The 14,678-nt window shown below is 35.6% G+C and overlaps 1 protein-coding gene and 1 long non-coding RNA gene across 2 annotated transcripts; one reads left to right on the top strand and one right to left on the bottom strand.

Moving 5' to 3' along the window:
* Positions 1-2,529: 2,529 nt before the first annotated feature.
* Positions 2,530-3,756, top strand: LOC137248697 (uncharacterized). The gene is made up of 3 exons (XR_010952186.1): positions 2,530-2,750; positions 2,822-3,020; positions 3,080-3,756. It is a non-coding gene; the product is annotated as an uncharacterized lncRNA (long non-coding RNA).
* Positions 3,757-4,191: 435 nt separating this feature from the next.
* Positions 4,192-5,735, bottom strand: LOC137248746 (putative nuclease HARBI1). The gene is made up of 4 exons (XM_067779653.1): positions 5,450-5,735; positions 4,950-5,388; positions 4,742-4,886; positions 4,192-4,589 (listed from the first exon to the last, which is right to left on the bottom strand). The coding sequence occupies exons 1-4, from the start codon at positions 5,545-5,547 to the stop codon at positions 4,192-4,194; spliced, it is 1,080 nt and encodes a 359-aa protein (XP_067635754.1). The 5' UTR covers positions 5,548-5,735.
* Positions 5,736-14,678: the final 8,943 nt, after the last annotated feature.

Genomic DNA, 14,678 nt, shown 5'->3' with positions numbered 1-14,678 from the left:
GTATTTCATTTCCCAAGTGGATTTATAACAGTAAATAGGAAAAACTTCAAATTTAAAAAAATGGGCGTGGCACCGCCCCTTTTATGACTAAGCAATTTTTTATGTTTCGGGCGCCATAACTCGAAGAAAAAATAACGGATCCTAATGAAATTGGGTACAAAAATTTTGCCTATATTAGAAAATATTTGTAGTAAAAATGGACGGGATCTGTTCAAGACCACGGCAACTTAAATATAAAACAAGTTTAAAAGGGTCGTAGATTAGAATAATAAGCCTCAGCAAAAAATAGTTTTGAATCAATGATATTTCACTTATCAAGTTTTATTTTAAGAGGAAATGGGGCGACATTTTTTTTAAACGGGCGGTGCCACGTGTTATGTAGAAAAGTAATTTATCTGAAATAAAATGTGCAGTTCAAGCTCACGCTGAGTATATAATGTTCGGTCATACCCGAACTTTGACACGCTTACTTGTTATTATATAAAATAAAATGTCCCTAATTATTCCCTATAAGTAATGATGTTGTAAAGAAGTAAAATTAAGCTATTGATATATGTACATATACTTATGAGAATAATGAAATAAATACCTAATAATAATAATAATAACTCGATATACTTATTGGTGGGTCTTTTCCTCTTCCTTTTAGGACATACAATTTTGAGATTCGTAATAAACTTATAACATTTCATTAACATGAAAGGTATAAAAACAATTAAAAACAGAAGAATATATATGAAATATAGAAAAGTGAAATTAAAGGAAACAAATAAACAAATATAAGTTCGGGTGAAACAGAAAAGTGTATATCACCAATTTTATTATAAATAGATGTAAACAAAATTTTAATTTTATAATTTATTTAATAATTTGGGAAAAATTTAAACAACGTGACATCAGGACGGACAAAGCGACGGCTGTTTCGATTATACCTTGTAAATCTCTTCAAGGCTTTTCCTCCCGGGAGTGGGAGTCGCACTCCTACGATAGTCGAAATGGTTATAAACGCATTCAGCTACGTCATGCCTTAGTTGTTGTAAAGTTTTTCCCAATTGCCTTCTTCGCATATATTATCTTCCACACATTACATAATTCGTATGTAGTTATGTGTTGAAGTTATGCCTGTTTGTAAGGCGGTTTTCAGAGAAACTTGGTATTTGTTGTTGTTTTTGTTCTATTTATAGAACTACAACGAATTTACCAAATGTTGTCTACTTATATGAGTTAACCGGGGATTGCCCGTATCGCTTTAAATGTATGAAAACATTTATTTCAAGCAATTTTTAATTTTATAATTTATTTAATAATTTGGGAAAAATTTAAACAACGTGATATCAGGACGGACAAGGCGGCAGCTGTTTCGATTATACCTTGCAAATCTCTTCAAAGCCTTTTCTCCCGGGAGTGGGAGTCGAACCCGAACTCCTACGATAGTTGAAATGGTTATAAACGCATTCATCTACGTCATTTAAAATTAAAATTTGTTGAGAAAACGCAAACAAAGATTTATTTTTGCATATAGCTTTATTATCAAAATGAAACCCAAACACCGCATGGTCTTGCCCTTTGAAGTATTCTTGAATATATGTTTGTAAATATAATCTAACCAACGGACTGTATCATAAAATTTCGAAAAATGAAAATTAGCTACGAACGAATGCAAATTCAGTTCTCCAGTATCCAGAGTCGTAAATCAACTGTCGCTCTTTCTTTCACAAATTCAGTGCCGCAGCGCGGAAGTATTATTGTGTGAATCCTAAATCAGCTGCTCTTAGTTTTTTTTGCGCTACCGAACTGTTTTGTCGTGTTTGTTGTTGACTTCACCATACATTGAAGGCGGTGACACAATGACATTTTTCATATAGATGCGTTTAACACAAGCTTATGCATTTCAATAATATCGCCACAATCAACCAAGTTGTTGCGTTTGTAAATATGAAGGAACTTCAGTCGTAGTAATTGAAGTTTATTACGCCTTGCCCATTTACATACAAAATTTCGCGAAGCACTGTTACAAACATTCTCCCTATACAACAAAAAAACTTGCTAACATATTTTGTGTCGTATTCGATTGTTATGTTGCAGTTTTTAATTGTTAAAAGTATTAGAAAATTTACCAACCAGTGGGAAAAATAATTTCACTTGCAAAGTGTGGCAACACCCTTAGCCAAAGCAAATGTCAAATTCTTTTTCTTATGATTTCCTTGGAACAAAATTGGGGAGTTGGCTACTTTCAAATATTAGATGGCGCTAGTGGCGCTCATTCTACCATTCTCCATAAAAATACATGCAATCTACTCATAATGCCTAAGCACGTTTTAAACTCATCTATATGAAAACCTGCTTATGTGTCGGGGCTATGAGTGTACATGCTCAAGTAGATGTATGCTAAATAACAAAATGAAAAGGTTTTACTTTCAACTTCGACACATTCGCTATCGAGTTAATCAGTTCTGTGCCCAAACGAGTTCTTCTCCACCCAATATAAGTTAGAAGCTTAGGTGCCAAAAGTCAGGGGGCCTACTCTGTATTGCGATGCGAAAGCAAAAATACGCGAAATCGCAAAATCGGTACTCTGTATCTTGACATTCGCATGCATATTTTGACTTTCGCATTCACATTTTGCCCATTCGCAATTTTTCTCCCTTTTCGCATTGCCGGCACTCTGTATTGCGAAAGCGAATGTCAAACAGCATTCATTTTCGCATTTTTCTTGCTACAAGTAATAGGCATTCGCATTGTACAAATATGTAAGTATTAATTGATGATTTTATAAATTGATATCTTTATATTCATTGTACATTCTTTTTAAAATATATAGGACAACTCAAAAAACAAAACAAACACAAAAGCAACAATTCGAACTCCTAGTGGACTTCATGGCAATACACCCAGATTTGGCCAAAGGGTTACTTAAAACACCCAACGCGAAAACAATGGCCAATAATTTGTGGAAACAAGTAACTCGCCAACTAAATGCAGCTGGACCACCGATGCGTGATATCACCGGCTGAAAAAAAGTAGGTTGGGTGATATATGTGTACTTTTAATTCTATAATGGGATTGATAAAATTTATAGGTTTGGGCTGACTACAAAGTCCATTTGAAGGCCAAAATGCGTCGCAATAAAACCAATATTGCTGGTACGGGGGGCGGCCCATCTGTTTACTCCGCACTCACGCCATTGGAACAGCAAGCTAGCGATTTGCTGTCGATGGACCAAGCAGTCGACGGGATAGCTGGCACGCGGGAGTTTGGTGCGCGGCAGGCTATGACGGAAGTACCAAGTGAAATTTTGGAACCTGCTTTTAATAACGACAGCGATTCGGTTGAAATGAGTGAAGAGGAGAACGAGCAACCTTTCTTGCTACAACAACAACAGGAACCTTGCTGCAGCCGATCGGTACTTACTCCACGCAAGAAGCAGAGTCTATTGGAAAGGCAAGTAGACAACCAAATTGAATACCAAAGCAACTCAGTAAAAGTGCTAAATGAGATTAATGACAATTTGAAAAACATTGCCAGAACGATGAGAATTACATTAAAAATAAAAAATAAAAAGTTAAAGTTCGCCAAAGAACAATTTGTCCATAAACAAAGAATGGACCGTGAAAATTTAAGAATCAAATTAAACAAATTAGAAATTAAAAAACAAATGTTGGATGTGGAGTTACAGACCAACAAAGCAATATCCAGAAAGTAGTAACAGATACACAAAATTTTTTTTTTAAAGATATGTAGACACATAATTTATGTACTACAAGTGGCTTAGTTTTTGGAATGAAATTTCCTTTTTATTTTCTATTTATTTACGTATGTACCTGCACATACACATTGCATTACCGAAGTATAGTTTGGTGCACTTTTCAGTATGTATGTTATTTAGATACAATTAGTATTAATTTTTATATATATACACACTTTGTAACCCTTACTTAAATAAAAGACTGAAATCGTGAATTTAAATAATAGTGAATTATATTTAGTAGTTTAAGTTGTAGGCCTTAGCAGCCGTAAAAATACATAAATAGTATTAGTTTATATATATATACACAATTTGTAACCCTTACTTAAATAAAAGACTGAAAACTTGAATTTAAATAATACTGAATTATATTTAGTAGTTTAAGTTGTAGGCCTTAGCAGCCGTAAAAATACATAAATAAATAATGTTTAATTTAAACCACTTTTTTATAAAGCATTTCTATTGGAAATCATGTCATTTTTTATTTGGTCTCTGATACAACTAGCAATATTTCCCATTCTATAATTTTCCACGTTTTCTGAATTTATTACGTTCACTTCTTCCGGTTCAATTTCTGAACTGGGAAGATTTTCAACTTTGAACATTATACAAATATTGTGCAGGGCACAACAAACATTTAGTATTTGCACCACTTTTGCTGGAGCATAATGCAATTCTCTTGAGGCCAAAAGGCAGCGAAATCGACCTTTCAAAACACCAAAAACTCTCTCAATGAGAGACCTTCCCTTTGAATGTTTTTGATTGAAAAAGTTCTCGTCAGAATCCTCCGCAGAATTCCTGTATGGGGTAAGAAGCCATGGTTCCAACGGATATCCTGAGTCACCTGCAGATAACAAAAACATAAAGGTCTTTTTAGCTGAATAACATTCAGTACCATTTATTATATGTATATATATTATGTTATATATTACATAAGTAACTATGTTAATACGTGTATGCTACCATTACATTAAATCGATATATTAAAAAGCTTACCGAGAATTCGTTGGCCAGTATCTCCATTTTCATAGGCAGTCCTTAAATATTCGCGCTCAGCGGACAAGTTCCATATGTGCGAATCATGCGATGCACCTCCAAATTTACCATTGACCGCTCTTATTTGCATTTTGTGATCACATATCTAAAATAGAACAAAACATGTAGGCACAATAAAAGTAATCTTATTTAATCGAAATACACTTACGATCATTGCATTTATGCTGTGCTTAAGCTTTCGGTTAAAAAATAGATGTTCGTCTTTTGATGGCCTTATCATTTGAATGTGCGTTCCGTCTACAGCTCCGATCACACCCGGAATTCCGCATTTAGCATAAAACCTACGGTTGGCATCCTGTTTTTCGCGATTGCTCATTGAAAAAGTAATATGCTTTGGACACAATATCGTTTCAATTGCACTGCAACCTTCCAAAATACAACTCGAAACGGTTTGCTGTGCTAATCCCGCGTGACGGTCTTGGCCAATCAAGTGTTGGTATGCACCCTGACCAAGAAACTTTAACGTTGTAGAAACTTTTATTATTTCAGGAACTGCCGTTGCTCTCCGTGGGGTTTTCAACTCACTTTTAATGCTATTTAGCACATACAAAAATGCTTCCTTATTAAGCCGAAAATTCTGCACAAAACTAATTAATAGAACATAAAGCAATAGTATATGTATGAGTAATTTTGTAACGTTTAAATTACCTTTGATCGCTGAGACTCATAATGTTGGAGTTGTCCCTTATAATCCTCCTATCAATTCTTTCTTCATTTAAATCGTCCCATAATGCTACAGAATCCATTTTTTAATTTGTTGAACAAAAATTAATCTTTAGCCGAAATTGTAATCGCCTTGTTTGTTTTGTTCTCTTTCTTTGACTTTGGTCAGTGATGCATACTCAAGCAAAAAATTAGCGAAAAATAAAAAAGCGACACTGTTAGCAATGCGATAGCGCTACAGAGTTCCAATTACCTTTCGCATCGCAATTTATTTTCGCATCGCACTGCCTTTCGCATCGCAATACAGAGTAGGCCCCCAGATACGCCAAAGCCTTCATCGCGTAGTCTGATTGATATTTATTGCTTAAATATGCGTATTTCTAGGAGCGTCGCTGATAATATCCGGCCATGTTCACCGCACCCAATTCAGCCCATTTCGCAGATTCGCCTTGACTACCTTCTTACCACCTGAAGCTTCGTTTTCTATTGAAGCGCTCGGGTGAAGCTGTTCAACGACATTGAGTGTTAATACTCTTATTATGGGAATTTCTTTTGTTCTTGCCGCATCATGTAAGCACAAGGACAAATGAGAAAGGAGGTATATGTCGAATGTGTCTGGTTAGAAATATCATCCCAGAAAGAAATGGTGCGTTCGCGCCTTGGCAGCCAAGTCATTGCCAACGAGTATAAATTCGATACTGTGAAAGATTACGTATATTTGGGAACTATCATTAACAGCAAAATATCAGCATAGAAATCAAACGGAGAATAGCTCTTGCCAACAACTGTTACTTTGGACTGAGCAGGCAAGTAAAGTCCCCTCTCCATGGACAAAAATAACGCTCTACAAATCGCTCATCATATCTGTTCTGATGTATGGCTCGAAATCCTAGACTGTGTTGAAGGAAGACGAGAGGGCTCTTGGAATGATTGAAAGAAAAGTTCTACGGAAGATTTTTGGTCCTGTCCATGATGCCGACGGAGAGGAAGTATAACCAAGATGTATAGGCGTCGAATAAAAATACGAACGCTTCGCTGCCTAGATCATGTCATGCGAATGGACGAAGACGCTCCAGCTAAGAAAGTATTTTAGTCGAAACCGCAGTTTGAAAGCAGAGGATGGGGAAGACCTCCACTAAGTTGGGAAATTCAGGTGGAGGAAGATTTGAACTCCTTTGGTGCTCCCAATTGGCGTCAGTTATCGCGAAACAGGGATAGATGGCGGGAATTGTTACGAAACGGCCACAATCGCCTGGGCGGTTAAGCGCTAATTAATGATAATGGTAAATTGTATTTACTGGAGGCGCACTTATATGATCCAATCAGTTTACCAGCTGAACCACACTGAGTTAGCGGCAATTGATGCGGCTTGTGAGCCTTGCTGTCTTGTATATAGACACAACGTACTTAAATTCTACGCGTGAGTTGGGCGTACCCAAGATATAGACGAGCTATCGGGTTTTTTATCAAGTCTTCTAAACTTTCCATTAATAGCAAAGATTATTCATGGGTTATCGAAATTTTTACCAACGAATTATCTGTTTGTAATAGAAACGTTATCGATTGGTTATAGAAAAGTTTTAGATTTGTTAGCAGAGTGTCACCAATTTACAAACGATCAGTTACCATTTTTTCGATTTCTTATCCAAAAGATATCGACTTTCTATCGAATAGCTATCAACTTGTTACCAAAAAGTTATCGTAAACTTATCGATTTACTATCGAATTGTTACCAGTTTGTTATCGGCGTGTTATTGATTTGTTATTAACGAAATATCAGTTTGTTCTGATAACACATCTGTAAAGCATCGATAACAAGGCCATAACAAACCGTGGACTCGACGATAATTTTGCCGTCTATATTAATTCGATAATAAGAAATGCAGCAATAATTCATCGGTATTGATTGTTACCAATTTTATTTCGTTTTGACAAAGTTGTCTCCGTTGTGATTTAGCTTCAACTCTTATGCTACCTCCAGTTATTCTTAAAACTAAAAATTTTTTAACGTACATCTGTCTGTTTACACACCGAACTTCGAGAGTACTTAGTACTCGTGGCTTTTCCTTGTAAACTCCACTCTACTATTTTCATTATATTCGTCATCATTATAAACTGAAATCACAAAAGCAATTGATGTAGCAAAATAAGCAAAAAATAAACAATAGATATTGCAAATTTATGCAAGTCACATATAATGAACAAATCGAACTGTTATTTATCTGTGTCAAAATTTTGTGAGCATTTGTGGTTTTTTGCTAGATTTTTTTTGCCACTTCTTATATAGCTGATTTTTCTTGATACCAGTATCGTATCTGTCTTGCAAAATCAGACTTAATTCAAATAAAGCGCCTTTATTTCAGAGCCATTTCACTTCATTTCGATATGCTTGTATCGACACCAATAACTTTTTTTGGGTTAGTATGAGTGCTTTATGCCCTCCTTGATTTATTTTCCTTCAATTGTTGTTGCTACACCAATTGGCTTTTGTTCAGCTCACTTGCATTTTCATGATTTCTCTTTTGATACAGCTTCTTTATGTTATTTTCACAAAAGTAATAATCAGTGACACATTTGTTAGAGATTTGAGTGGATGATTCGGCAAATTTACTATGCCAATGATATTTTGTATCATCTTATAATTTAAACGATATGAAGGTACCTTAAAGATTATTATGATAATATTATTCCTTTTTTTTCATTCATACATAATATAAAGATATAATTGTTTGTTGTTATTGTTAAGAATTGCGTGGATACGCATTTTTATTTATAGTATGTGAAGTAGCTTCTTAACTACGCTTCGAAGATTATAGAATATTTGTAAAACGAAAAAAAAAACTTAAACTTCGAAACTTTCAATACAGAAAGCTAAAAGAATATACATATTGTAATGAATTTACTTGCAAATCCTCTTATTTCCAACCTTCAGCTAAGTTCGAATCACTAAACTGTTGAATAAATAACTCCAATATGTAATAATGCAAAATGACCTTTATAAAAGTACTTCACAATAACGCTCAAACTGTGCAACGAATAGCTTGCTTAATAACCAAACTGATCGATAGCTCAAATGAAACTCTACTTTTCAAAATAATACTGCTCTTGCTCGCTAGATTGCGTCTTAATCGAAATCTCAAATCAAACTGAATTCCAGCGCCTCTACAATTGCCGCCTTTTATACTCTCGGATTTCAACGTTCGCATCTTCTAGGCGTTTCCAGAATCTACTTGTCCAGCAGCTCTCCAACTTCTCAGCTGTAACTACAATTGCACGATTTTATAGTTTTTTTTTCTCATTGCATACTTTCAGGAGTATCTCAGATATATGCATGTGTTTGTGCATTGACTCTCCGCTGCTCGTATACGTACATGGTACATATGTGTAGACACAATTATTGTTTTGTTTATGTAGATACATAATGATTGATCTATGGATGTGAATTCATATGGCCATATAAATCGTTCCCGAGATGATCGGGCTGGCACCTTAATGGTGCTTTGCTACCGGAGCGCACCGGATCTGCATTCGGCAAAGAACCATAACATTGATAACACTCCCAAAAGCCTTCGGGGAGCAACCTAATCGCTATAACAACAACAAAAACAAGCACAAAACGGGATCGCTAGTTTATTTCACCAGCTCGCGTTTCCTACATCTGCTGTCACAGACGCCAGAAGGCAGTGTCCAGTCGGAGTACAGATCAGTCATCTATTTTCAATGTAAAGGGTAACTCTGTTAGAGTAGGGTTGTTAGACCTCTTTCCATTTCAATATTGTGAAAGGGAGTTATTCATGCTATCTCTTTTTTCATCAAGCAGACCGATTAGACGACTTTCTGTCCAAAAATTCCCTTTCATTCTATTAGAAACTTGTAGCGAGCCCCTCATCATCAATATTTAAAGATTCTCTCACTCGTTTTTTTACATTTAAAATCTTTTTCGGTCTCGTATTCCTCCCCACTTATTTTCCTTCAGCTTTTTCAACTCGTCTGCTTTTATTTTTTCTTTATACTATATTATTTTCTTACTCTAATACTATCTGTTCCTTTTCCTTCTGGTAGCTGTAAAAAGATTTTAGAAATTTTCGGTTTGTTTTATCGTTTTTGATATTTCAGGATATTGACCCAATACGCTCTGGACAAAATCTGCAGAAAGATACTAGATAGACCATTTCGGCAACGATTTAACCACGCCCACACCTCCCCTAACAGGAGTGCAAGGTTGAAAATTTGAAAGACGAAGCTGTATATTGGGTGGCAAACTTTAGAGAGGTTTACGCTACGCAGACCTTGAATTTTCGCTTTCGTATTTATCACAATGTTTCTGTCGCTCTTCATTTTTAATTTCTCTAAAAGTTTGCGTGTTAAAAAATTTTACTGCATGCGCTCTTTCCTGACAACATGCTCTCAATTAGAGAGTGTCACCCTCTTTGTTTTGGTTCTGTATATATATACTTTCTCTTTCTTTTTTATCAATCTGCTCCTATAATTCAAGTTTAGCCATTTCCTGCTCCAAGAATTTTTTCTTTCTGCTCTCCATTTTTCACCTGATTTTCCCGCTACTTAAAATTCGACCTATACATTTCCCATTTCCTATAAATATTCCTTATTCTATCTACATATATACTTAATGCTTAAACCTGTTCCTGTTCCTCCTTCCATTCCTGCTTTTATCGTTTATCCTATGATTATGTCTTTTCTGGCGGCAAAGTGGTGTGATGGTGGCGTGCTCCCCCTACCACAACGAAGACCCTAGGTTCACGCCCCTGATCTTCGCAACATAGAAACTCTAGAAATAAGGTTTTCCAATTAGAAGAAAATTTTTCTAAGCGGTGTCGCCCCTCGGCAGTGCTTGGCAAGCACTCTGAGTGCCATGAAAAGCTCTCAGTTAAAATTGATCTGCTTTGCAGATGCCGTTCGGAGTGCCATTGGAAAAATTAAAAAGGAACACGGCGCAAATTGAAAGAGAAGCTCGGCCTAGAATCTCTTCGGAGATTATCGCGCCTTACATTTATTTATTCATTTTATTTTTTATGTCTTTCCTTCTTGCTATTCCTACCTCCATTCATATACCTATTTATATTCCTACTAGCAGACACGGCAGACGTTGTTCTGCCCTAAATTTGGCCTATCTGCATACATTTTAAAAAGCTTTTTCCATCTAACTCTGCCCTCGCCCTCTTCGCGTTTTCCTAATATTTTTATTAACTCCTCCCTCTGTCTTTTTCGCTTCATCTATCTCCATCTTCGTCTCATTTTATCTATCTCTCAGTCTATCTCTTTTGTTCCAGTCCCAGTCCCACTCCGAGTCTCAGTCCCAGTCTTAGTCCTAATCCCAGTCCCAGTCCTTCTCTGGTATACTTCTCGGAAAAAAGGATGGTAAATACTAATATAGGCAAGTTTATATACCAAATTTCAGGCAAATCGAATAGGACATATGTAAATACGTATGTGGGTATTATTAATTCATGTCTCTATTTCGGCATCGCATGCATATTTATCAGTTTTGCCAGGTTGATGCGACTAAATCGAATATCACAATGAAAATTATTTTAGAGCTCTCAGCAACAGCTTTCATTTGATATCCATATTACCCACACATTCTAGGGGCATCCGTGTCCACGTTTTGGCGAGACCCTAGTCACCCAGCGGTATAATATATTACTCTGTACTAAAGCACTCATCAACAACTTTCATTTGTTATCCATATTCTATAAACACATACTAGGGGTGCCCGGGTCCACGTTTGAACAAAATCTACCAACGCATGTCTTCAAACACCGGCGACCAACTAACACACATTTTAGCCTTTCCTTTCATATATATAGATTTTTATTTTTCACACTACACTATAATATTAAAACGAAATGCAGATATTCGTTGCTTTCGAAATTCGGCTTAAAAATTGCACATGGAACAAATAAAGACTCTCCTGAATTAAGAAAAAATGTCTTAGTACTTCTAAATCGCGGCCCCCTCAGAAACTCGGTGTACGGGGGTAATCCCCCCCACACCCCTCTCGACGGGCCTGGTGATGTGCCATACTTGATATCATTCGCTATAATATTTTTTTATTGATAAGCACGTTGTTTAATTAAATACCAACCAAATACACGGAAATATATCCGCACCGGGTCTACCACGTTATCCCCAAAATCAAAATCCACAAAACAAAATCCCGAAATCAAAATGCCCAAAATCAAAATCCCCAAACTCATAATCCCCAACATAAAATCCCCATTTAGTGTGAAATAAATTCAAATTAGGTTTAAAATCACCGAGACCAAAAAAGGCTAATAATCCGTACCAACTTTCTGCGCTTATAAAAAATAACCCTGGGCTACGCCATGCCAAGTCCGGGTGTGTGGTGTAACCATTGCTACCGCCACGGTGATGTCCTTCGGCGTAGTACACGCTTCTGTTAGCTTGTTAGAGCGACTAGCAGTCCTATATATGGATAAGTAAAAATATGTATTGCCAAAACGTGAATATATAGTTATACATACATAAATATGAATGAAACAGATATTGCTATTTTTTACACGGTCATGATGTTTATCATAGCACTGGGATTTTGTGTTTGGGGAGTTTGATTTTGGGGATTTTGAATTTGGGGATTATGTGTTTGGGTATTTTTTTTTGGGGGATTTTGTGTTTGGGTATTTTTTTTTTTGGGGATTTCGTGACACACCTATCCGCACCACCTGAAAATATGTATAAACATATACAAAAATTTGCAATAAAATAATATTGCGACTATAAACTGAGATACAACATATCCTATATTTCAGGTTAGATCAAACTACACACGGGGTGCAGAACGAATTCAAAAAAGGTTCAGTAGTTTAAGAGTCCACCGCGGACAAACAATGTGGCACGTGATTTTTATATATAAAGATTTATATTTGAATTTCCATTCTATTCCTATTCCCACTCCAATTTCTATTCATATTCCTATTTCGTCTCCTGTTTCTGTTTCTGCTCATATTTCTTTTCCTATTATTATTCCCGCGCCTTTTCCTATTTCGATTCCTATTCACATTCCCATTTTTATTCCTATTCTTATTCCTTTTGCCCCTCATTCATATACCTTTTCCTATTCCTATTTTTATTCCTGTTCCTACTCCTATTCCCATTCGTGTTCTTGCTCCTATTGCTATTGCTAGCCCACTTCCTAGTCCTATTCCTATTTATTTCCCTATTCCTATTCCTATTTCTATTCCAATTTCTATCTCCATTCTTATTTCTCTTATTATTACCTTTACAATTCCTGTTCTAATTCTCATTCGTACTCCTATTCTTATTCCTCTTTTTATTCGTATTCCAATCCTTACTTCTTCTTTATGTTCCTTTTCTTATTTCTATTAATTTAAATATTTAACTCCTATTCCTACCCTCATCCCTATTCTTCGCCGTTTCCTCCCCATCAAATTTCAATGACCACTTTCTGCATTGTATTCTTCCCGGATTTTATCAGATGTTATTGGAAGAGTATCCTCTTTCTTCCTTAACTCTTTATCCTTGTTCGAACTCACAGACATCTGCTGCTCACTTAACGATCTCACTATCTCCTTTCCTCGCTTTCCAAGTGAGAATCTTTGTCTATAGCGCCATCTTTATCGTTCATATTCGATCCCATTCTCTCGCTCTCTTCATTATTAATTTCCCTGAAAGCTGTTGAGCTAAAAATTTGGCTGTATGCTCGTTCTCCTGTTAAAATGGGAGTGTCAACCTCCCTTTTTTTAAAACAATATATCTTATTTAAAATAAAAATTTTTATTTATATTATTATCGAAGTCATGAGTGTACGAGAATTTTGTACTTAGGTCAGTTTATTCCATTAAAGTTAAAGCAAAAAGTTTAAAGCTTGCGCGGTTATTTAAAGATTAAATGCCATTACAAACACATCCATATTCGCACCCCTACCACGTAAGCACTTAAGATATTCATACAATAATTTCAGAAATTTTTTAACATTTTATTGCGTGAAATTTCAACTTTATAAGCGCGCAACAGTTACAGAAACGACAACGATTATTTAAACAAGTAAGGAAGGCAGTTCGGGTGTAGCCGAACATTATATACTCAGCTGAGAGCTTTGGAGAAAAAATAAGAGAAAATCACCGTATAGGAAAATGAATATAGGGTAACCCTGGAATGCGCTTGTATGACATTAGTATCAAATGGAAGGTAATAAAGAGTATTTTAAAAGTGAGTGGGACATAGTTCTATAGGTGGACGCCTTTTCGAGATATCGTCATAAAGGTGGACCAGGAGTGAATTTAGAATGTGTTTGTACGATATGGGTATCAAATTAAATGTATTAATGAGGATTTTAAAAGGGAGTGAACTTTAGTTGTATATGTGAATTCGTGTTCGAGATATCGGACCAGGGTGACCCAGAACATCATCTGTCGGGTACTTCCAATTTATTTATATATGTAATACCACGAACAGTATTCCTGTCATGATTCCAAGGGTTTTGGATTTCGCCCTGCAGAACTTTTCCATTTTCTTCTACCTAATATGGTAGGTGCCACACCCATTTTACAAAGTTTTAAAGTTATTTTGCGTCAAAAACCAATCCAATCACAATGGTTCATTTCTTTTTTCATATTTGGTATAATATTATGGCATTTTTTTAATTTTTCGAAATATTCGATATCGAAAAAGTGGGTGTGGTCATAGTCGGATTTCGCCCATTTTTAGTAGCAAGATAAAGTGAGTTCAGATAAGTACGTGAACTAAGTTTAGTAAGATATATCGATTTTTGGTCAAGTCATCGTATTAACGGCAGAGCTGAATGGCAGACGGTCGACTGTGTATAAAAACTGGGCGTGGCTTCAACCGATTTCGCTCATTTTCACAGAAAACTGTTACGTCATAGAAGCTATGTACTTACCAAATTTCACAAGGTTTGGTTAATCTTGGTTCGACTAATGGCATTAAAAGTATTCTAGAAAAATTAAATGAAAAAGGGCGCAGCCACGCCCATTTTTAAAAATTCTTTTATTTTTGTATTTTATATTTTTAATATTCTTTTATTTTTGTATTTTATATTTTTGATATTAAATTTTTTGTTAAAATTTTACTTAAAAATTTTTTGTTAAAATTTTACTTAAAAATTTTTTTTAAGTGGTCATCCTCTTTTGCTAGTAGTGATCTAAGATGAGTGCCCAGGAACGTACATACCAAATTTCATCAAGATACCTGA

This window comes from Eurosta solidaginis, chromosome 4 (assembly GCF_040869045.1).
Source record: "Eurosta solidaginis isolate ZX-2024a chromosome 4, ASM4086904v1, whole genome shotgun sequence".
Classification (NCBI taxonomy): Eukaryota; Metazoa; Arthropoda; class Insecta; order Diptera; family Tephritidae; genus Eurosta; species Eurosta solidaginis.
The sequence above is the reverse complement of the archived record's forward strand: the minus strand, read 5'-3'. Positions and strand labels throughout refer to the sequence as shown.